The 25,612-nt window shown below is 36.1% G+C and overlaps 1 protein-coding gene across 2 annotated transcripts; it reads left to right on the top strand.

The window, feature by feature from the left end:
* The first annotated feature begins 3,042 nt into the window (after window positions 1–3,042).
* Window positions 3,043–25,143, top strand: LOC113235277 (DNA repair protein complementing XP-C cells homolog). Of its 2 annotated transcripts, XM_026470929.1 has the most exons (11): window positions 3,043–3,418; window positions 3,616–3,734; window positions 4,033–4,309; window positions 10,751–11,011; window positions 11,543–12,379; window positions 12,460–12,740; window positions 17,450–17,691; window positions 17,939–18,164; window positions 20,932–21,100; window positions 21,872–22,026; window positions 24,392–25,143. In XM_026470929.1, exons 1-11 carry the CDS (start codon window positions 3,043–3,045, stop codon window positions 24,581–24,583), a joined length of 3,135 nt encoding a protein of 1,044 aa, XP_026326714.1. In that variant the 3' UTR covers window positions 24,584–25,143. The 2 variants fall into 2 exon arrangements, with proteins under 2 accessions (XP_026326714.1, XP_026326715.1); XM_026470930.1 differs by lacking the exon at window positions 3,616–3,734 and having other exon boundaries at window positions 3,254–3,418.
* The last annotated feature ends 469 nt before the right edge of the window (window positions 25,144–25,612 follow it).

Consider the following 25,612-nt stretch of genomic DNA (forward strand, 5'->3'; position numbering starts at 1 on the left):
GGCTGCCATACAAACTTTTTTAGCGCCAGATAAAAGTTTGCTCTAATTCGATTGAAAGTGGACATGTCGGGTTCTCTATGAATGTTTAATAATAATTAGCGGTCAAAAATTATTTGTCGCCATTTTTCATTATGGCTGCCATACAAACTTTTTTGGCGGTAGATAAAAATTTCTTAAAATGGCATGGCTTCAATCACAATTTGAGGTAAAAGTTTTGTTTCTGCCGTTTCGATATAGCCGTAATTTTTTATGTAAATGGCTATTGAAAAATCTTGCTTTTTCGGACTGAAAATTGGCACGAAATGATTTTTAAGATTGTTTGATGATAATTAGTGGTCAAAATATATTTTTGCAATTTTTAAATATGGCCGTCATTAAAGAGCATTTTCAATTTTTTTAAAACAAAGCCATAAGAGCCGAGGCCGGAGGCCGAGGTCCGCGGAGGGCAAAGCCCGAAGCGTCCTCACGCCATCAAATGGAGATAACATACGGAGACGTAATAGATTACGAATAAAAGATCTCACAATTGTAAAAATGTAAAGCATGCTTCCCGATGTAGTGGAAATGAGATACTTATTATAGTGTTGTTGTATCTCAACCGTCTCTATGTGAGATTTCATTTTCTTGAAAGCTATGCGAAAGAGAAGTATTTAGGGGAAAAAATGGCAAACTACTGCCGAATTTCCTGTACTATTACTATGAATACCAAACCAACGATAACCCAGAATACTCAGACCAAAACCAACTTAGAAATGTTCGTTTCTTAAATCGGCATAAATCGGGAATCGACCTCCTCATCAAGTGCCCATAATACTAACCGCTGTGCCACCGAAGAGCATGAGCACACCCCGTAAACTGAAACCGACCACGCGCTGCAGGCCGAGCCCGACCCCACCGTAGGTGGGATACAGGCCTCGTATTATAATAATATTATTTTAAAAAGTGTATACTTTTGTGACTATTTTATGCAGTTTTATTAATGACTTTGGCTGCAAAAATCAATTATTCTTTAGTGATTTTGCTGCCAAATATGGATTGGTGATTTTGAGTAAAATATGACAGCATGGTAAAAGTTTTTGGAACTAGGATCAAAATCAAGAAGGAGAAGGCAAATGGTATGGCAGCAAAATCTATTTAATAAGCCGTATTCAAAATTCAACGTCTTATAATAGGGAGTGTGAAGCAAAAATAAATGATTTAAGTGAAAATGAAAACAAAAATAATGACTCCCGTCGCTTAAGATAACTGTTTAAAAAAATCCAGTTCTTTTCGCCATTAAAAACACAATAGAAAGTATTTAATGAGGATCCCGAAATCTAAAATGAAGACCTAGTTTTAAGGACTTGTAGCCAAGCCAAAAATGTTTTTGTTTTTGGCTGTTGTCGTGTGTGTGCCTGTGCCTTAGACGATGGAAAAAAAAAAGCCTGTGCCTCAATGGCCTCACCCTTAAAGGACGGAAAACTTTTTTTTCCATAGTCTAGGGGTCGTATTCCAGAACTCTACTCAATGCTCAAGTTAGGACTTGAGTATGATTTCAAGCACTTGAAATACGACCCTAATGGCAAGAACTTGAGTATGATTTATAGTGCTATATATCATACTCAAGTCCTGACTTGAGCAGACTTGAGTATGATTTGAAGCACTGGAAATACAACCCTAATGGGAAGGACTTGAGTATGATTTCGAGTGCTTTAAACCATACTCAAATCCTGAGTTGAGCATTGAGTACAGTTCTAGAATACGACCCTCAGTCTCACCCACAGACATATCCTATGTCTGTGGCACTCTGTGGCCGCACATGGTGTCTGGGGGGGGGGTCTACTCTCGATCTCCGTCCGACATCCGTCCGAAACAATTACTGTCAAATAAATAATATTCGACAAAATTTAAAGACAAGTATCAAGTATGAAGATTCATTCGCATCACGCGTCTTTTCATTTGGTCAAGCATTGTTGAGATCGAGAGTAGACCCCCTGCTTAGGTTTTTTTTTAAATTATTTCTGGCCATGGAAACAAAGTAATTTAGCCGAAAATATAAACGTTTAATTATATTTCTGTAAATATGGCCACCACATAGAGGATAGGCAATTTGAGGCAGCGTGCTTGGATTGACTCGGGATTCCTTAGAACGGGCCGATACGGGTATTTTAGTTCGAGATTCGTATAATTTCGCGTTTTAATCTTCGATTAAGGCACTATCCTATTCCACTTTGAACTAGATTTCACAAAATAATTGAAAGTCAAAATAAAAACGACACTTTTCCCTCCAAAAGGTCCAAAGCGAATCCCCTGCTTAGGTGCGTTTCAGTGTTGCCATTGTAGCACCTTTGTCGCTAGATCTAGGCGATTTTATGCATGTTTAGCGGGTAAAAATTTGGATTTAGCGAGAAAAAAATATTTAACTACTTCTAGCGTTTTTTTGACCGCTAGGCTCTTTTCAGAAACAATATAACCTGTCAATCAAATACAGTAAAATAGTAATATTCGGCTAAGTTTCTAGTCTAACGCTGGTAACACTAACGTAGAATCGAATTGAACGGTAACGGTTTTAATAAACAAAACCACACCCATTCGTTCCTTTGATACCTTTCTCGCTAGTTACGATTAGGAATGGGAAAGACAAACTTTATGATTGAAATTTTTTCAGATGACAGATGAATATAATTATTTTTTGTTTGTTGTGTTCAAAACTAAATTAAAATAAGTGCTTTTTGGTTCATATTGTCGTGATTATTTGCAATTTTATTTACTGTTTGTGAATCAAATTCGATTTTCAAATAAGCATGGAAGTACCGCCAAGTCTAGAGACATGTAGCGGATTTTAGTAAATTTATTTTACCCAAATCTAGCGGAAAATCTCTGACCATCTAGGGATTTTCAATTATGTGCAACGGCAACACTGGTGCGTCTTTCTCGCGCGCTCTGATTATTTCACAATATTTTCTATTTGTGTGGTTTTGTATTGAAAAGTCTACGGAATACCATAATTTAATCAATAATTTCGTATTTGTCTAAAGTGTGAAAGTAAAAGAAGTTCCCAAAATGCCAACTACTCGCAAAAAAGTCATAAAAACAGTGTACGAAGACGAGGACGACAGTGAAGCTGAAAAAGCTGCCGGTGATTTCAGCGATTCGGGTTCCGAAGCTCAAATATCTGAACAATCAAGCTCAGAAGATGATATGGAGCCTGAAGTGTCTTCTGCAGACGAGCTCGACGAAAAATCAAAGAAGAAACTTGCAAAATCAAAACCAGTACAAAAAAGATCAAAGTTTGCAAAGCAATTTGTAAGCAAATTAAACAAACAAGTGTCTACAGGCAGCGACAATGAGGCTGATGTTGCTCCAGCATTTTTCTCTGTTAAAGATCTCACTGATGCTGATAAACTTTTACCTCCAGTACTCAATTTGTCTGAAAGTGGTATGTAAACCTTCCATTTTTATAGATAAGTGGGCATTGTATGTATATTCTAAAAAAAGAAGACCCTCTACTAATGGCGGATATGTAATTTCAAAATATCTTTTGTATTTGTATATAGAATTCTTTGATATTTTACAAATCATTTCTTAGAGTGGAATACCAGTTTTCTTTGTTTAAGTACCTACAAAAAATTGCAGACAGCAGTGAAGACGAATCTCCTAAACCTGTCAAGAAACAAATCACTGCAGTGCCTATTAAATTGGGACATAATGAAGACTCTGACAGTGAAACAGAATCTAGACAAGAGTACAAAGATGTAAGCTGTAGGTTTTTATAAGCTGAAATTGAAGTGTCTGCAATACCTCTGAATTCCCTCTTGCATGCATCTATGCTTTGTGAAAACATTAGCACAGCAGCCCAGCTCTTGGCCTTACTAGAGTCTTGGATATTGCGCATATTCCTATAAGGCTAGCACAACAAGCAGCAACTTGTGCAAGAATGAATTAAAAGCAGGAGCTATTTATATACATATATCGTGCAAGTTGCACCCTGTCATGCTAGCCCAACTGAACTACCTCAGTATTGGTATTTATATGATCATTGAATGTTTCCAGGTTTGGTCATACAATATGCCAGACAATAGCGAAGAGGTTGCCCAGAAAACATTCATGGAACTTGAACATCACAAAGCAAAGATTGAAGAAACAAAGGCTACTCTACTTAATTACACAGCAAAGTTTTATGATAAAGAAGACCTTGATGTAAAAGACTTGCTTGCTCAGGGTGAGGAGAAAGCGCCTCACCCACAAGGAAGTGAAAATAAAAATAAGAAGTCAAAGAAAGCTATGAATGTTAGTGATTCCGACATGGAAGATTGGGAAGAGGTTAAAGGTGAGCAATGTTTACAAACAAGTAGAAATTATAATATACTTTTTAAAGCTGTACAACTATGTTCCTAATATCTCTCTATATTGTTTGTGTTTTAACTGTTGTCAGGTTTCTGTCAGTTCGACTTTATATCAATGTTGCCAAATAGTTACATATTTGCTACTTTATACACAAAACAATTTTGTAATATAGAAACAAAAAAAAACCATTTTATGCAATAAAACATAATAATGGCTACTGAATATTAAAACGAAACATCAATATTTATCAACATAAACTGAAAAAGATCAACGACTTCACTAACTTAGATAATGACTTCTTTAAGTCCACTTAACATAAATTACACTTAAATATCTCGATCTTGAAGAGTAAAAACAATTTTGTAATATAATGTGGAAACTAAAATGAACAATTTAAACAATAATACAATGTCGTTTAACTCTTCATCGGCTCACCTTTATTGGGTCGGTCTCAGATCCGTTCATGCCGCGACCGAGTGATAGACTACTAATTAATCAATATTTATGAAAATAAACTGAAATATATTTAACTATATAAAGTAAAAAGTTACTTGACTAACTAAAACAAAAATAATTTTTTTGAGAAGAATTGCTGTTCTTGACACTTACTGAGTACTCAAGAATAGGGAATGCAAATCCATACCATATTTGAAATTCGGATTTTGAATACATATTTCACAGCGTATCCAAATACTTAATCCAGATTTTTTTTAAATCTAGTTTTAAGAATCCTGAAACGTTCGGGCGTTTATATCGGCCTCATAATGTATATATACATATAAATATGTCTCCTATTTTATCTCTTACTACTCCCATGTGAGGTATTGCTCCTCATCAGAAAAGACAAGACTTCACATAGGAGTATAGAGCTTCAGCACTCTTCGTCAATGGGTTACTCAGCATTAAATTTAGCTCCCACCTAAACAACCTGACCTGATCAATCCACCCACCTGACCAATGTCCTTCAATTGATATTGGGCTCGACAGCCCGCATACCGATCACATTCCATTAAATGAAGCATGTCCTCCAACTTGTTACAGAATTGACATTGAGGGGATTCTGCCCTTCTCATGAAATAGTAAAACTTATTTAATGGAATGTGACCAGAACGCAGTCTAAGAGCAATTATTAACAGTGACTTGGATAGTCTACCCTCCTCAAACCAGGACTTACTTGGAGGACGCAATTGGATAGTTTTGTACCATATACCTCTAGTCACAGATATCTCATCATAGCTCTTAGCCCATTGATCCATAGTTAGGTCCCTTACAAATGGAATAAGTTCTGTGGCAAATATAAAAAATATACCTGATGGTTCCAACGACTCAGAAGTAGCCACCCTTGCTAGTCTGTCTGCTACTTCGTTTCCTAGAAGGTATGCATTGAAGTGTTATGTTAATATTATTGGACAATAGGTTAGTCATTAATTTTAATGCCTCATATGCTATCGGCATGCCTCGACCTCCAAAGACACATCGAACCAAGTGCTGAAGTGCACTTTTAGAGTCAGTGAGAATAACGATTTTGTTTGAATCCACAGAACTAACAAAGGATAATGCTTCGACTATGGCAAATAACTCCGCTCTCATTATGCATGCTTCATTACACACAATTATACACACAATTTAAGTATGAATGATATGATGTTGCGGGTCGTAAAAGGCCGCGTCAACACCATTGATGTCCTTGGAACCATCAGTAAAAATCCTATAGTAGCTATTTACACAATTATTTAAATACACCGTGTTACATTGTCCCCTGGGAGTGGTCAGGTTGGGTATCCTGTCTTTTATGCAGTTATTTATATCTATGTACGACATCCAAATTTCCATATAAAGCATTTCCAATTTGTTATTGTTGTATACATCTCTATTTTCTAAATTGTTACAAGCTTCAGTTAAAGCCGGTTTTGCCTTATTATTCCAGTAACTATTTATGTTACTTTCTGCGGTAAAATCTTGAATACTTTGTACACTTACTGTATTAGTGAGAGATACCATGGATAACCAAAATTTATGTGCCAACCAGTATCTACACACAGCCCAAGGTGGTTAGCCAACTCACATTCCATTACATGTATCGTTCTAGTTCTAATGAAACCCCCACTGATACGTAAGGCTTTATTTTGTAAGAGGTCTAGTTTACCAAGTGACAGATTTTTTGGAAAAACTATTTTTTTTAATCTATTTTTTATTGAGGCTTTAGCCACCTTGTGTGACTATGTCAGTCTCATGGGAGGAATACTGGGTTCCCTACTCAAGGAACATATTCAAGAACTTGTACAAGTTTAGAGCGCCTACATATAGGCTCTCTGAGCCAACAATTAATTTGTCCATTTCGTAAACATGCATTCCCAAACATTGTAGCTCTCTTGTAGGTTATGTCATGGTTACATTCCACCAATACATGAAACAGATCCTCTATTTTATTGCAAGTACTGCACAATGGGGATGGTTTAAAACCCATCACATGACAGAATTTATTAGTTGGAATGTGACTAGAATGCTGTCTAAAAGCCAATACAAGGTATTTGTTTGCTATATTGACAGAATCAAATCAGGGTACCCACTGTGGATTACTTTGATTGGTTCTGTACCATATTCCGAGACCTTTATCCACCGACCGTTCTCCGAAATGATATTCCCATTTTACTAGACTTCTTTTCTTAATTAGTGGAATAATATTGGTGGCATAAGGCTTACTATCGAGTACATACCATTTTCAGTAGCTGATTTTGCAAGGACATCAACTGCTTCGTTTCCACGCAATCCCACATGAGTGGGAATTTGAGCCATTGAAGCTTTAGACACACTTCTGTAGTGTATGTTGTGGATCAACTGGAGAGTCATAGGCTATCGATATACACACATCAAAAAAAGTTTGCGATCAATAGCATAAGCTCCTATAATTCTTTAAATTTAACTTTATCAAGAAAAAATCTATGTTGTATGCTTTCTTTAAATAGGAATACCCTGTTTGAAATTAAAATATAAAACTATTTTTTATTATTTATTTTAAAAAATTGAGCCATTAATCATAATGTAATAGTGATAGAAATTTCATAGAAAGAAAAAGACTGTTTAATTAAACTTAAACAACAATTTATTATTAAAAGGTGTGAATTCAATATAAAATAACTCCTCCCCTGGCTCGAATACATGCGAAGATCCTCCTGGGCATGCTGAGGATCAAGTTATCCAGCATTTCCTGGGGTAACCTATCCCATTCTTCAATAGCGGCTTCCCTGAGCTCTGGAACTGTCTGGGGACGTGGCTCACGGTTCCATACTGCTCGTTTAAGAGCATCCCACGCGTGCTCTATTGGGTTTAAGTCGGGCGAGTCTAATCGTGTGATATCGTATTCTTGAAGAGCAGCATTGACTCGTTGAGCTCGATGTGCGGGCGCATTATCATCGACCAGTACAAATTGGTGCCCATGGTTTACTCGGAATGGTCTGACGATATCATCAATAGCAACTGCTTTGTACATGTCTGCTATCATGAAGCCCCGATACGGGATCAAAGGCGTTCTAGCTCCAATCATAATGCCACCCCAAAAGGACACCGATTTTCCGCCTTGCTGAACTGTTCCAGTGGCAGTTCTTTGTCTTTCACGGTCGCCTGGTCTTCTCCAGACACGGACACGTCGGTTATCTGGATGAGTGCTGATTCGGGATTCGTCAACGAAGAGACAGTTTTGCCAAATGTTTTCGTCCTCACCTTCTTCATTTTGCCGAAGTCTAGCCCACTGCAATCTTCGTTGTTGACGTTGCCGGGAATTGAGCGGAGCTCGCCAAGACCTCCGTGCTCGTAATCCAGCCTGGTGCAAGCAATTGCGAACGGTCTGCGTGCTAACTTCAAGCCCAGAGGCGGCCCTGACTTCTGCTTTTATTTTAGTGGCGTTGATTGTTGGATCACGGGCTGCCAGCAATCTAATATAGCGCTTTTGGGCAGCTGTCAAAACAGTTGGGCGACCGCTGCGGGGTCGGTCAGCTAAATTCCCCATTCCGTGATACCTCTGCAACGTAGCCACGACACAGGATTGGGATATAGCAAGTCTGCGTGCTATTACTCTCGTGGTGTATCCTTCTTCCCTCAAAGTTACTATTCTAGCTCGTAAAACCTCTGATAATCCTCTTGGCATTTTTTCAATCACAACTTTCCGCGAAAAATATCTTGAATCGCTTATAATTGACTAAATCAGATTTCTGAATGAGCGTAAGCTAGGACTGAAAGCCTTTTTATATGAAAAAACAATTGCACGAGGTCATTGTTTTATGTTCTAATTTATTTTTAAATAAAGAATCTAAAAAGAAGAAAAAATCATAATATAATCTACAGTAACAAAAAAGATTTCAGTTTTTCGAAGTGATCGCAAACTTTTTTTGATGTGTGTACCTCGATGACCCGAGACAAACCGAGCCAAGTGTTGCAGAGCACTCTTTGAGTTAGTTAGAATAACTGCCTCTGTGGCTGAATGGGTGCCAATTTGCCGGACTGCCACGCAGAGGTCCCAGGTTCGATTCCCGGGCCGGGAGAAATATTTGTTTGGCCTACATTTGTTAATCTCGTGAGTTTGGGTGTAATTTTTGGTTGTCTATATGTGTGTTCATGGTACCCGCGACACAGGGTTTCCCTAGTGCGGGGCTATGTTGAGTGTGTGCGTTATTATTATTATTATAACGACTAACTGCTCATTTGACAATTGATCCACTACATACTGTAACGCTTCTTTGATGGCAATAATCTCTGCTCTCATAATGCATATGTCATTGTGTGCCCACCACATAAAGATGTATTAGACTGAGCATCCAGAGGGCAGCTCCAACACCATGTACTGACTTAGAACCGTCTGTATGTGCTTATAGAAACCAGTATAATCTTTTGATAACATAAATAGTGCAGTTTCTAAGAGAGTTGGTAATCATAGGAACTGCTCTTGGTTTCTTTATTGTAACAGATGTCCAGGGAATACATTCCAAGTTTTGGTTCTTCAAAAACTTCTGTCTCTGAACTCAGTGTAAATTTTGTTTTTTTTAACCCGTTCTATCCCACTGCTGGGCAAAGACCTCCCTCTTTTTTCCCAATATTTTCTGTCTTGGGCAGCATCTGTTTTCAAAATTAACATAAAAAATATAAAACAACAGTTTAAAATAAATACCACTTCGTAACTTAAGGAAGAATGGCGAAAGCTGCCCCAATAACGACGAAGTGCCGTTCATGGACTTCGCTATATTTCAATATATTTTTATATATTTTTAGAAGTCGGGAATAAAAAAATTATAAAACATTGTATTTTAGAATAAATGCTAGAACACAACTCAATTGATTCAGTTCGACCATAGATTAGGTAACGTTCTTGTACGCACGTTTTATTTTAAGCATGATTGAATGTTTACCTACCTGAAGTATTGGTTATTTTATAGTACACACATAAAACATTAAAGCTATAAAATACCTAATGAAATAATCAATTAAACAGTAAGTCATTATTGTTTAATTGATTATTTTATAAAGCAAAAAATAAAACAATGTGACAAAAATATTTAGACAATATTTAAATTAGAGATAATGAAAGTCAATGTCACATTGATATTGCGAACAGTGTGACCATTTGTGACAGATTTCTGCATTTGGGCAGATTTAATTTTTATTCATTTTCATTGCTGCAGAACATGATAAGTTATATTAAATGTGGCTTAGTTTGGCAGATTTGGGAATATTCCGGAAGTTCTTTATTATTTTTGGGAACAAACTGAAAACTTGTTGTTTTCTGCTACTACGAACAAACATCTGAAGCGAAATACAAGACAACGTTCTAAACATATCCTATACCAACTAACCCCAGCTTCTACAGGCTGTACTCAATTAGCTTTTTTGATGCTTTGATAATGAATCAGAAGTATTGATAGGTCTCCTTAATGCACGTCGTCAAAAACACTGGGTCACAAAATACACGAGATATCCCCCATTCTCTTTCAAAAAGTAAAAAGCAAGAAATAAACTATTATTTTTTCTCTAAAATAAAATAGATCATAGATTCATTGATAGACAATTGTTTTATCATTTAACCTGATGAGGATTCTGTTGCACAAAATTTCAAAATTCTATTGCGTGAGCGTGAATAAAAGCGTTAACAAAATCTGGGTCTAATTTTAAAATCCGGATCCAATTTTAAAATCCGGATTTCAAAATTAGTGAAAATCCCAGAAAATCCAGATTTTTTAAATTACGGATTATCCGGATTGCATTCCCTACTCAAGAACAATTGTGCATTCAGAAGTATGAAGATTACCAAGAGATATTAAGACATAGCTGTACTGTACTGAGCTGAAAGGGAAGATATTACTGACATAATATCAATTATTATTTTATGTTATATTCTAAATTTCATTAAAAGTTAAATAGTGTTAAATCATTTCAGAAGCCAAAGGCATACCTCAGCAAGGTTTGCAGTTAGTGGTAGGAATCCCTGATGCGGTTTGCAAAAGAAGTAAAAAATTAGATATAGAAATGATGATGAAAAGGAAGATCAACAGAGTTAAAAAGGAAAACCAAGTTTATATGCATAAAGTACATGTTCTATGCTGGTTGGGCCATGGCAACTTTGTTAGTCGAGTTTTAAATGATCAAGAACTTTTAGCAGCTGCCTTGTCTTTAGTCCCATCTAAAGAATGCTATCCAGGAGACAGAGTCGATATGAAATATGTGGAACAAATAACATTGTGGTACAAAGATAAACTTACTTTGAAACAGGATAAATATGAGAATAAATTTAGGCCTAAAGCCCCACCTTTGAAAGATATATTATTAAAACAAATGAAAAGTAGAGTAGTGACTGCCAAAAAATATCTTGTGTTTATTTTTGTCAGCATGCTACGAGCGCTAGGCTTACAATGCCGTATCATGTTTAACTTTGTAACATTACCAATTAGACCTCTCCCTTCAGAACTTTGTTCACTGTCAACCAAGCCAAAAGGAGATAAACCTTCGAATAAAAATAAAGACAAAGAGAAGAAGGAACCCAAGAAAAGACCTAGTACTTCTATGAGCAAATCTATAAATAAAATTCCTCAAGTAGATGGAAATTATGATAACAGTGAAAGCGATATTGAAAATATTATGCAACTTGATGGAAATGATGATGTCTTAGTAGGCATACCTAGTACAAGGTCCACAAGAGCTACAAAAAATTCTAAAACCAGTTCCACATCAGAAGTAAATGAAGATGTTTCTCCACCTAAGAGAGCGAGAAAGAGCAGAAGTCCAAGACCTATATCTACGCAAACTGCAACTAAGCAAGTTGATAAAATGGTTGTTGATTTGCCACAGAAAACAAGTAATAAGAAAAAGCATCAAGAAGAACTTGAAAATTATTATAACAGAAGCAGTAGCAGTATTCAAAATAAGCAAGTCCGCAAAAGGTCTCCAAGTCTCCGCCAACAAACCTCAACAGAAATAAATATAAAAAAAGAAATATCAAAGAGTGAAACTGCAAAAATGCCAGTGGAAACAAATAATATACCTTCTATTAGTTCAAGAAAAACACGAAATGCAAGAAAGGATAATAAAAAAGCAGACAAAACTAAATCAGAACAGAAAGTGAAAGTTACAGAAAATAAAACGAATGCACCAGAAATAATTGTTACTGATGAAAACAAAGTCGCAAGTAAATATTTTGACAGAGAAACACCACCAGCTAAGAAACTTAGCTTAAGCAGGAAACGATCACAAACGGCTTTGCCGTCAACTTCACAAAAAACTGAGATGGATGCAAAAAAGAAAACCAAATTACGTACGCGTAGTACACCAGGAAACACTGTCGAGGAAAGTAAATACTTTATCAAAAATGAAGAAAAATCAACCAGACCTAAAACCACAAGACAGACTAAACAAGAAGTAGCTAAAGAAGATACACAGCGAGTTAGCCACAAAGATTTACTTGCAAAAAACAAACCTAAATCTAAAAACGATGTAAGAGAAGACTTAATAGGTATTATGAAATCAAGAGTGAAAGAAGCATTTCAAAACTCGAAAAGGGGTAAAGTGAAAGGTATTAAAGCAAAAATAAAGATAATACAGATTTGTAGAGCCCTAATCATTAATCTCCAATTCTGTTCTTTGATTTTACAGGGAAAGTGAAAGAGGAACATGATGAAGACAGCGACTATTTACCTGTAGAATCACCGAAACACCGAGATTCGGAGAGCGACGAAGACTTCAAACCAACCAAAATTAGTCCGAGGCCAAGTACTAGTGGTGGTCGCAAAATAGATCGTCGAGTCTTATCTTCTGATGAAGAGACTCCGAGCATTAAATCTGACATTTGGTGTGAAATTTACGTTGAGGAACTAGAACAGTGGATATGTGTGGATGTCATTAAAGGAAAAGTGCATTGTATCAATGAGATTTACGTAAGTAAAAACTGTCACTAAGCGTCACTATTCATTAACGGGTCATACATTTTTGTTTGATGATGACTTTTATTTTTATAATGTCAAGTGACGGGTAACAAGTCGTGTTCGTGGTGCTAAGCAACACTTCTGCCCGTAACAGTTGCAGTGCCACTCAAGAGGTTGAAATTGCAAAGATCTGAGGGGAACTGCCACTGCACCTGTCACCCGAGACACAAATTGACAAGTCTTATGTGCCTGAAATTTCTCCAGCACCCTTACCCTTTAAAACCGAAACGCACTAAAGCTCTCATTACTGCTTGACTCCAGAAATAGGTAAGGTGGCAGTATTTCCCTGAACGAACTGTTTCACAAGGAGCTCTACTAAATATACTTCGATATACCAACTTGCCTAGTGTTGTTAAAAAACCGTTTTGTTACCGAGGTGAAAAAAAAAACAATGAAAAAAAACATGAAAAGAAACCATTTTTTTTTCTGGAGTACGTTTTTTTCTATAAGTATGAAAATAAAAATACATAGATAACCTCCTAATAGATGCCGCATACTGGGCAACTGACGCGCACGACACATCCGTGTAATTGATCATATATAAAATTTTGCAAAAATTCATCACTTAGTTTCGACGAAGTATCAGACCCGTGCGCATGTCCTGATATTCTTGTATTGTTACGCTGGTTTTGGTAAAACGAACTATAAAAATGACTATCTGTGCGGTGAAATGATGTGGAAAAACAACCAGGACCTCAAACTTCCAAAAAGATAGAATCACGTGTCACCGGTAAGTTATAACTACGTTATTTACAAGTTTGGCATAGCGCAAATTCAAATGGCTTCCACTAAAAGATTACGAAGGAAACTGATCTTTCGTTGATGTCTTTCTGAGAGGTCTCTTTCTTTTATTATGTTCTTACAATTAAGCGTCTCTTTTTGTCGAAAACACGTGTAACACTAGGGTTGGGAAGATTTGAGATCGTCATCTTAATCAATATAACAAATATTATGAGTATATTACTTTTTTAACTACGTTTATAGATAGCACTTATTGTTTATTATTTTTCGATTATGTTTCGTGTGAAATTGGTTACATAAATTAGTTTTAGTAATATATTATTTTATGTCTTCTTTGATTATATTAATAGTTATTATTGTAACGTGATACAATAAATAACAAATTCATGTTTTATCTTATCACCTTACATTGTATGACCTAAACCTTCAATTATGACGTTATACATACTTAACGCCATAATTAATTTCATTAGTTATGATTTTGTTAATACGTTATAAAATTTAAGTACCTTGTTTTCTTACAATTCCTTTTTTCCTGTATCTAAATATCATCCTGCTGCCGTAAGTCATTCAACAATTTACATACATACTACCGTCACACTTGTCTCCCATAGGGGTAGGCAGAGCTTTGAGTAAGACAAGCTTTAGCCACGCAAACTTTAGCCACGTTTAGCAAAGTTTTTTATTAAAGTTTTAATATAACTTAGTGCACTAAATAGTGACAGGTTGCCAGCATGTCGCCTACATATATATATGTCGCCTTTAGGACACCATTAAACCCAGGCCCTCAGTCGGCTTTTACGATTTCCGCGGAATCATAAGTAACTGATACATTCTATGCTTTTCTTTTGCTTCCAAATCAGCATGGAAGAATTTAATAATTTGTGTTACAATATTATCGTTTTTATTGACTAATTAGATGCAGACTGGTAAAGGTTGTCCATCACTAGCTATAAGTGCAATTTGAGTGCATTCCTAGTTCGACCTTGAACTAGCGAATCAGAACGTCTTAATTGCATTCCCCACGTCTCTTGCTTTCCTCCGAATTTGGTGAGCTCGGTTCAGTACAAATTTTCAACAGGCGGCATCTATTAGGAGGTTATCTATGTAATAATATGACAATATGATAATTGTATTTTTTTACTATATTTCCTTTTTTGTTGTTAATATTATTCTTCATAGATAAATCGCTCAAAATAAATGGGCAATCCTCAAAGTGTTGTCAATTTGTGGTGAATTCCCAAAATTGCGGGGAATTTTAACTCGATTGGGCATTTTGTGCGATTGACGCTATTTGGGGAAAATACGAGGATTCCAACAGTTTACCTTTTTTTAAATCTATCGATTGCTGTTGCATCGTTACTTTGATGATTACTGATAAAAACACTACTTATTTATTTATTTAAGAGCGATATCAATATTTTTTTCCACATCGCGCATAACCCTTATATAGCAACATTTACATAGAATTATTAGCAAGCCGCTTATACAGGGTGGAACAGAACGACTGACAAAGCCGAAAACTATGAAGTTTTAAATATGTACTTAATTGCACTGAAAGTCTTTTGGCTCTAAGTGCAATAGTTTCAGAGTTATTCAGTGATAATGATTTGCTTGAAAAGTCTGTGTTGTCAACCCTACATCGTAAAACACAGTTTTTAGGAGCCATCTACCAGGACGTACTCAGAGCAAAAAACTTTTAAAATTTAATATGTCGTTGACCTCGGTCGTTGATCAGCACCCCATCAGTCACTTTCTTTGATTAATCACTTTCTATGATCAATCATCATGTGAATGATGATTAATTATGCGGTTATTTTATTGTATTAATGTGAGATTAATTAACTCCCCTAAATTCCGTGTTTGACGACCCAAATTTGCGTTTACCAAAAATATGCACATCTCATAGAACCTTCGGGAGACATGTTGTTTCTAAACTATGCGTAGCCATAAAGTACCTACAACAGTTTAAGAAAAGTAAAGTTTTCTAAATGACCCTGTCAGGAGTTCAACTCATATTGTCTGCGTCATAAGATAAGACTTAAGTTAAATAAACATAACTAAATTAAGTAAACACGTTCTACAACACGCGTCAAGTAATTCAAATTACAATAGTCTCGTAACCCTTAATCCGGCCCTAACGTAAAATAGTAAATTAAGGCAGCCAATCATGTCACATCTCTGCTTAGAGATGCACACTTGATACCTGTTATCTGTTTTTGGTAGCATAATCGGGAGATCGTTTTTTTTACTGGTCTGTTTTTCAATGCTTTTGGAAATACTTTTAATTTACACTACAAGAATTTACTAACTTTAAAACGAAGAGTTCATTTTAATGAGATCAACATTTATAACAAAATTTTGTGTTAACTTGAGCTGAGTAGTTAAAATTTTAACAAATGTAATGTAAAAATAAATAAATCGGTTCTTGGAGGTCTGCAGACCACGGCCACGGTTTGTTTTCTTATTATTGAGTATCAATTATCACATTGCTAAATTTGATTATTTATTACAATACATTAAACGACCTGCATTTAACATACTTTTACTTTTGAATTGCTCATGGTACTTATGCCAGACAATACGATTATTGCGAAACCTATTTCTTTATCATAATTGTCTTTTTAAAATTAACATTTACATATTTAATAATCGGCGGTCCGACGCCGCCGCGTTTTTGTTGGCATCTCTATGCAGAGTTGCCAACTAAACGACTTTGTCCCTTTATGTGACATTTTGACATCAAAAGCGTCTTTTATTTCTAGAGACAAAAATATTGCTATTTTTTTAGGTTTAATCGTTTAAGTCTTTTGCCTGTACTGTGACCATACAGTTCTGGCCAATTAAATGGACCTTCTGTTTAATGATATTTGATTTAGTCTAGTTGGCAACACGTTTTCATTCATAAATTAGTTCAAAATGCCTGGTTGTGTGGTAACTCGTGGTCTCATGTTTTTCTCGTGTTTACAGCACAAAACAAGGTTTCCTTATTAATTTTTGGGTTATTGGAATAGTGCCGTTATTAAGTAGTGTTTGTGTTAAGCAAGTAAAGTGTATTAGTGTGTTTATGGGGAAAACCACATCGGCGTGTGACCGGCACACCCAGGAATGTGTCTGGAATGCCTACAAGAGTAAAGGGAACGTGGACAAATCGAACATCCTTTTAATTTAAAGTAAGTTCAATTACCTATGTTTTTTAATTACCTATTCAAGTGAGAACACTTATTTCTTCTGCGAGTGCCAATGACACGAAAACGCCGCCTGTGCAGCAGTAGATGTACTAACACGATTGATTCGCTTAGGGTTGTTGCATCGCGAAACGTTTAAATCTGGACGAACATTTTTCAACTGCTCTGATTTTACATTTAAAGTAAATAAAACTCATGTATATGTATGTAGGGTTTTAAAGTGATATTTTCGGCTTTGGCGGTCGTTCCGTTCCACCCTGTATAAAATTATTCTGTATTATTTGAATGAAGGAAACGAAGACACAGAAAATGTTGATGACATTACAAGTGTGGTTAACACCTGTAACAGTAGTAACACTAGTAACACCACAAATGAAGATTAAATTTTTGTTATAATTATCATGATAATTGATTTATATATAACAAAAGTTAGTGTCTTATTTTATTTCAGTTATTCCATTTTACTTTTTCTGAAATAAAAAAAAACAAATTTAGAAAGAAAACCAGGTTGCTGTGTTCTTTTTTATGTTATTTTTTTTTTCAAAAATGTGAAAGAAAACATTTGGTTTCTTTTTTCAAGTTTCAACACTAAACTTAACCCTTTTAAGGGGTTGTTTTAAAAACACAAATACAAACAATACACGTGTTTGTTTATTTTATATATGAAGTATCCAAACCAAGTTTGAATTTGGTTCCAATAAATATGTGTGTGACTTAGAGTAGCTTTTGCAGAATCGAGCAACGCATCCTGTGAACTACGTAGTGGGCTGGGATAACAACAACTACATAAAAGACCTTACTCGTCGCTACGCACCGCATTGGAACACGGTAACTCGCAAGCAACGAGTGGAGTCCTCTTGGTGGGAAGTCGCAGTACGCCCCTGGTTGGGCCCTAAATCCGCAAGAGATAAGGAAGAAGATGAACAACTCAATAGGATGCAGTTGGAAGCACCCTTACCAAAAAGTATCGCAGAGTAAGTACGATCACTTGACTGCGTTTCCTATGCAATAGTTAGCTTTTTGCAACACTTAACTTTTAACCACCTATAAGTTGCTTCATAGCATTGACCTACCAATGTCTCATAGTAATAATTGAAATTGTAAACGCTATTTATGTCAATATTTGTCTTCAGTTTTCACTGTGTCATTTGTACCAATGTAATTTTTGCTTCAGTTTATACTGATTATTTAGTACACCTGTTATCGTCTACAAAATTTCAGATATAAAAACCACCCCTTGTACGCCTTGAAAAGACACCTACTAAAGTTCGAAGCAATCTACCCACCCGACGCAGCGACGTTAGGATTCGTGCGCGGCGAAGCAGTCTACGCACGTGAATGCGTCTACGTGTGTCGGTCAAGAGACACCTGGCTAAAAGAAGCGAAAGTGGTGCGACTTGGGGAGCAACCTTATAAGGTCGTAAAGGCCCGACCTAAATGGGATAGGGTAAGATTTCCTTAATTTCAAAACTTTTGTATAATCCTACATAACTTTGGCATCGCAGCTGCAGAATGTACGAGCCGATTATAATACATTAATACGTGTTAGGGGTTTACACCACTTGTCTACAATTCGCATTTTGGCAATCGATATCACCCTCACTGTACACACGGCATCGTACTCGTCAGCTTCAACGCCAATATTGTTGAAGGCTTAAGCATGCTTCGACAAGTATGGTAACAAAATTAAGCATGCTTTTGGCTTAAACCGTTTCTTTATTTTCAAATATTTTAGTGACAACCATGTATGACAAAAAATAGGATGTATGCGTAGCTGCGCGCGTATTTTGAAAGTATATCTAAATAACTACAAATACCAGCGAGACTAGACTCCATAACCAATTCAAACCCTTTTTTACAGTGATACCTTTACTACCTTTTAGGAGTTACTCGATAAAAAATAGAATACAATAATAAGTATAGAGTTTCTGCAGTCAATGTCATTTATTTTTATTTAATTAGTATAGATACTCAGGAAGTATATTTTATTAAAATTACGAAAATAATGGCAAAATAATAATTTACATATTTACGAAAATAGCAAAACATTTTATTTTTTATTTCCATGTCGTCAAATCTTACCGTTATAGCCGTTGTAGCGTTGTAATGTAGCATTCTGAAATTAGTTGGTTGTAAAACTATGATAATATTTTGGTTACTGTATGCATTGGTTCTGTGACGCCTTAACATGCTACTATTCTGACTGCGCAAGTGTACTTCAGAAAGTGATTGAACGCATACACGCTCGACAGCGAGCTTGCTCATACGATTGTACGTATACGTGCACAAAAGTTCAGTCGTGCAGTCAGAGCTGCAATGTCTAAGGTGACAGCGCTGCGGTCGACGCTGCGCCAGCGCTGTACATAAGGCGCACTATAAGTTTCCGGAACTAGCCACTTACATAAACAATATTTAAAAGTAATTACAACATTTGAAAATGAAACTCTTTGGCTGTAGAATACAGTTTGTTTCATCTGACTGTTACTTGTTTTTATATTGTGGTGGCATTTTAGAAGTTGGTTGTCTACATCACCATGGATTTAACTCGTGATAATTTTTGTAGTATAATTTTCTACGACTTTAAGTGTAATTTAACAGCTCAACGGAGCTTCGCTCGGTTTCAAACTGCTTTTGGCGATAAAGCACCATGCAAGACTAATTATAGCTGGTTTGCAGAATTCAAACGCGGTCGTGTGAATCTCAGTGACGAATTTCGTGATGATCGCCAGTCCACTGCTGTGAACAACAAATACGTCGATGCTGTGCGATGTGTCTGTTTTGATCATACGGCGATCAAAACAGACAGGCATGTGACATACCATGAGATCTTTAGGCATAGGCATGAGTCAAATGCAATCAATAAATACTACGCAAACATTTATATGTGAAAAAGCTGTGCTTTCGGTGGATCCCACACAATTTGACTGAGGCTCAAAAAACGGATCTCGTCACTTGGTGCAATGCCATGCTTACCAGATTCAACGAAGGGGCGTCAAATTTGTTGTGGGACATAGTAACAGGTAACGAAACATGGATTTATAGTTACGATCCCAAAACAAAGCAGCAATCGAGCGTATGGGTCTCTCGAGATGAGCCGAAACCAACCAAAGTTGCGCGCGTGCAAAGTGCCTCTAAGCAGATGACTGCTTCTATTTTTAATAAAACTGGACACGTGGCTACTGTTGCTTTGGAGAATCTTTGTACCGTGAATAGTGATTGGTACACGACCATTAGTTTTGCCGGAAGTTTTTGACAAACTTCGTAAAAATAACCACCGTTAAAAGTAAACACCGTATCATCTTGCTCCACGATAATGCCAGTTCTCACACGGCCAAACAGACAAATGAATTTATTAAGGTGAAAACGGTGACCTTATGAGGCATCTCGCGTACAGTCCCGACCTGTCACCTTGTGACTTTTATTTATTTCCAAAAATTTGATTTACATCACCTGAAGAGGCTGTCGGAGAGTTTGAAAATATGTTTCAAAGATTGTCATGGCGGATTGGCATAAATGTTTACAAAATTGGTACATTCGTATGAAAAAGTGCATTAACGCTAACTGACTGATGAAACTACTTTCACGCTGAGCTTTGACAGTTTTGTATGGAGTTTGGTATTCTCTAACGAAATGCAGCATCGAAATAACGGATCCGCGCGGAGAAGTGATCTCCAACATTTAATGGGCCCAAAATTTAATTATGGCTCGTCAGTATAGTAGTCAATTTGGTATATCGTCGTGGATAGTTAAATTACGCGTAACTAGCATTTGATTATGAGTCTTCATTTTGGTAACTTAATCGCTAAATCAGATCCGCGTAAATGTCGTGACAACCAAATTAGTGTGATTTACGGGAATCTATTGTTGTCAGTCTGTGGATAACATAAATTAATACTTACTGTGCAAAAATGAAAGTCGTAGCCATTTAAATAACAAAGTAATAACGTTAAATCCCTCTCCTGTGAAATTTGGTTTGGTGCAGATACGCGTATTTTTACCAATACTACATACGCGGATTTGTACTATCCTCCACGATATAGGAGGTGAAAATTGCACAATATCACTGACCTGACATTATGTTATACCACCTAAGACATCTTGTATTGTATTAAGCCATATAAGTCATTATTGTTGGGTATAGTTTAGGTATCTTTATACCCGTTTTCATACTATTTTATATTGCATACTATTCATATTTGTAATATTTTTTCCAGCTTTCAAACAAATTGATAACGGATAAGCCTCTGGAAATATTCGGGCCGTGGCAAGTGCAAGACTATGAGCCTCCAGTTGCCGAAAATGGTATAGTCCCGCGCAACGCGTACGGCAACGTCGAGCTATTCAAAGACTGTATGCTTCCTAAAGGCACTGTTCATATTAAATGTAAGGCATTTACCAATTACTTAATTAACATCTCTAGGATTATGGTGATGAGTTTTTATTATGTAGGATTGAAAAAGATTTCGTTAAGCCATACATATAGTCTTCTATGGCTATATCTTTTATTCGTTTTAGTAAGAGAACTTCACGGATCTAATTAATTGGTGTCTATTCATTATACCAATTAGTTACGAACATTATTTTGTTTATAGTTTCTTTTTCTTTAAATAGAATAACAATTACAGTCAGAATTCGTTTGTTAAGAATACTGTAGCAAATTCAAACTGAACAATTACATGGCTTTATTATCACGTGAACTGAAGGTAATTCAAATGAATCAACGACATTTGTACATGTTTAATCACATGTCTGTAGTTGAAACGTAAAGGGCCTTAAGTCTATATTTTATACTCTAACTGCCTGTGGCCGAACGGTTACCATATTGGACTACCACGCAAAGTTTCTGGGTTCGATTCCCGGGCCGTAGAGTGTAATTTGTGTGTGTGTGTGTGTGTGTGTGTGTGTGTGTGTGCGTGTGCGTGTGCGTGTGTGTGTGTGTGCACGCGTTATTATTAATATTTTGAAATTTGGATGTATTTACAAACATTGCTATTATAATGCTAAAATCACGCAATGGTAAAAGACATTAAGATTGATTTTAAATGCCTAATTAAGAGCTTCATTCTCTTTAAAACGCTCAGTAGTAAAAACGAATCTCTGACCTACAGATATGGCTTATTTGAATGGAATATTAAAATTTAAAAAATATTCCAGTACCGGGGCTCAATAGAGTAGCTAAAAAGCTGAACATTGACTGCGCGCCAGCCATGACTGGATTCGACTTTAACGGCGGATGGACTCATCCAGTCTTTGACGGGTTCGTGGTCTGCAAGGAGTACGAGGAAGTCATTACTGAGGCATGGCTAAAGGTAAGCTGTTTTGAATTTGAAAACCGCTCTCATTGTTTCGATGACCTCCGTAGCCCAACGGTTTGCACTCTGTTCTGGGTGTTCTAGGAAGTAGCCCATTTTTTTTATGACACTAAGTGATGGGACGAACAAGCCGCGTGCCTGATGGTAAACGACACGCCTATAACAGTTGCAGTGCCACTCATAGGTTTAAATCACAAAGATCTGTGGTGCACTGCCTCTGCGTCCATCAACTGAGACATAAGTTGAAAAGTCTTATGTGCCTGTAATTTCACCAGCACCCTTTCCCTTCTAAACCGGAACGCAGTAATGCTCACATTACCGTTTGGCGGCAGAAATAGGTAAGGTGGCGGTACTTCCCTGGATGAACTCTCACAAGCAGCTCTACTGCTACCGTTGCTCTGGTACTCACAGTACGAGGAATTCCCTGGTTTGAGACCAGGTAATTGGTATGATTGTCTCGCACATTATTCTGCCCTGCCTCCTTATCATAAGTAACGTAATATATTATTAACATAATATTTGGAATCAGCGATACGAGATCTACAACCCTCTGTAAGCGGTTTTTTTTATATATATTATTTAGTTTCAGCTTTATTGTTAGTAGAATCAGCGGAAATGATTTCAAAGAAAAAAGCTTTAGGTGCCAATATTGTAAAAGTTTTCAAAATGCAAATCGTCGGGGATAGTGAAATTACGCGTAACAAGCATTTGATTATGAGTCTCCATTTCGGCAATTTAATCGCCAAATCAAATCAGCGTAAATGTCGTGGTAACCAAATTAGCGTGATTTACAGGAATCTATTGTTATCAATCCGTAGATAACATAAATTAATGCTTACTGTGCAAAAATGAAAGTCTTAGCCATTTAAATAACAAAGTAATAACGTTAAATTCCCCTCCTGTGAAATTTGGTTTGGTGCAGATACGCGCTTTTTACTAATACTACATACAAACGCGGATTTGATCTATCCCCGACGAAAGGCGTTGGTTATTAATAAGGGCAGTATTATTATTGTTTACTGTTTTTCTGTTCGTAAGTTACATTACTAGGATTTCGGACTAGCTGCATGTTCGCATCCCAGGAATAAAAAATTGAGACTTCATGCGGTCTCGAAAATCCCGGTAAAAACGAGACTTTTCAGAATATTTCAAAAGTAGGTTTCCATATTTATAAGCTAAGCAATTAAAGCTAAACATTGACTTACAAAAAGCTAAACAATATTTTAATCAAATTATGAAATCAAAAATTATTTATAAAAGTTTTCCTCATTTTTATAGTGGGCACGAATGAAACAAATAGTTTCAGATAGAGAGGCCCTGAGTTTATTACTATCGTTCTTGAATGTCCACAGATTATACTAAGCTCCATTCTACAGTGTGGGCATGTCCTACATAGGCCGACCAACTAGAATAAAAAATTACAGTTGGTTTCACGTCACTTATTAAAACATATTGAAAAAACCAGTACATTTTTTATTATTAATTACCTTAAACCTTACAAGTCCCGATATTCCCGAGTACATCAGTCGCAAGTCTCGGAAGTACCAAAAACCTGCCGAGAATCGAAATTTTCGAGATCGAGTATTCCCGGGATGCAAGTCCTATTCAATACTTTACATACTTGTACACCACAACATCTCTACAGCCACACAATCATGTACAATGGTTGTTATTATGATTAAGAGAGATTAGTCTATTTATACTATGTTTCATTTAAAATGCCTAAGCTATTATGCATTTTCTCTCAAGCATGATACCTGTGCCAATTAATGTCTACCATTAAAACTAAAAAAATTCAAAGCAAATAAACGACTATTATAAATTAAGCTTATCCGACCATCAAGGTGGCATATCATTAAAGTCAAGTTGTATACGCTACTGCGACTAATTCCCGCATACTGATAAAAGCGATAATTTATTTTATATGCACTACAGAGTACTCACTTGTTACGAAGTAGAAAATGTGCCAAACCTATTAATATTATCTTGTTTCAAAGCAAACTGTGACACAAAATATTCAAATTCAAAAATTCAAAGTACGCTTAGCTATGCTCGATTCGTTCCGATTTACACAGGCGGATTATAAATTACAAATGACAGACTGTTATAAACACTTGAGTTTCATTTGTTAAAAATATAAGTTACCTTTAACAAAACAATGTTACAAGGTAACATTTGTAGGTTTCAACCTATTTGTTTTTTTAAACAGTAGTGTTTTTATAATTTTTTGCATAAAGTTAAAAAGCATCTTGATCCTATTAAATGTGTCAATACTACTTTACAGAAACTATCACAGTTACACAAGAAACAGTGTGAACCTAAAGCAACTATTTATCAACAAAAATTACTTTAAATATTTTAGGATCAAGAGGACCAGGAGCGCAGAGAACGAGAGAAAATAGAAAATAGAGTCTACGGCAACTGGAAACGATTGATAAAAGGTCTCTTTATACGCGAGCGGTTGAAGAACAAATATGGCTTTCAGGAGCCTACGCCCTCCACATCACAAGAAAAGAATAAGAAAGGTCCTCGACTGGTCGTTAAAAAGAAGTAAAGTTATTTTTGTTGTTGTAAGAGCATCTTTGTACAAGATAAGTCCTAGACTAGGTTTGGCAACTTTAAGTGCCATGTGGTGGTTTAAAACCTACGTTATTGTTTTAATTATAAGTTTGCAAGTGTTACCAGTTGTGTTATTTTCGTTTTAATTTTTCTACCTCACTGAAATTAAGTTAAGTGAAAAAATGGGCCTGTTCCGAAAACGAAGCGAAATAATTGTATTTTATCCAATGGAATTTCATTATTTAGACATTTTTACGCCGTTGCCTCTTTACTCAAAATAGGTACCGAAATATATGTTAGTAAAACACAACTCTTAGCTACAATATAAATAGAGCCTATTTTTAAAAGGTTTTGTTGACGAGGACCATTATACAGGGTGAAAAAAATGAATGCGACATGAAATGCCTTAAAATAGCTAATTTTCCCTAAAGGAAATATTGTTTTATTTTTCTTAATATGATTATTAGAGAGCTTTAAATCGCAAAGATCTTAGGAGCCGCCACTGCTCTCGTCACCCTGAGACATAAATTGACAAGTCCCATGTGTCTGTAATTTCACCAATACCCTCCCCCTTTCAAACTGGAACGCAGCAATGCTCATATTACTGCTTGACGGCAGAAATAGGTAAGATAGCAGTACTTTCCTGGACGAACACTCACAAGGAGCTCTGCTGCTACTAAAATTCTTTAGTAGTGAGTTAATTATTAATATCTTCGTGTACTTCACGATAGAGTCGATATTATTATTACATTAATGCTAGATTTCACGGTAATCTTTAAGTGTAAGACCGAATGTTTATTGATATTTTCCTTATTATTGATATTATCCGTTAGTACAATAAAATAAAGAGTTTTTTTTTTTGCAGTTTTACTTGGTTCATTCCCGGTTCAGTCAAGCATTTCAAAAATTCTGTGAATACATTTATTCATATTAAGAAAAATAGAACAATGTTTCCTTTAGGTAAAATTAGCTATCTTAAGCATTTAAGGTACTTACCCTTCATGTCCCATTGATTTTTTTCACC

The sequence above is a fragment of the Hyposmocoma kahamanoa genome, unplaced genomic scaffold (assembly GCF_003589595.1).
Source record: "Hyposmocoma kahamanoa isolate Upper Pololo Valley unplaced genomic scaffold, ASM358959v1 87, whole genome shotgun sequence".
NCBI lineage: Eukaryota > Metazoa > Arthropoda > Insecta > Lepidoptera > Cosmopterigidae > Hyposmocoma > Hyposmocoma kahamanoa.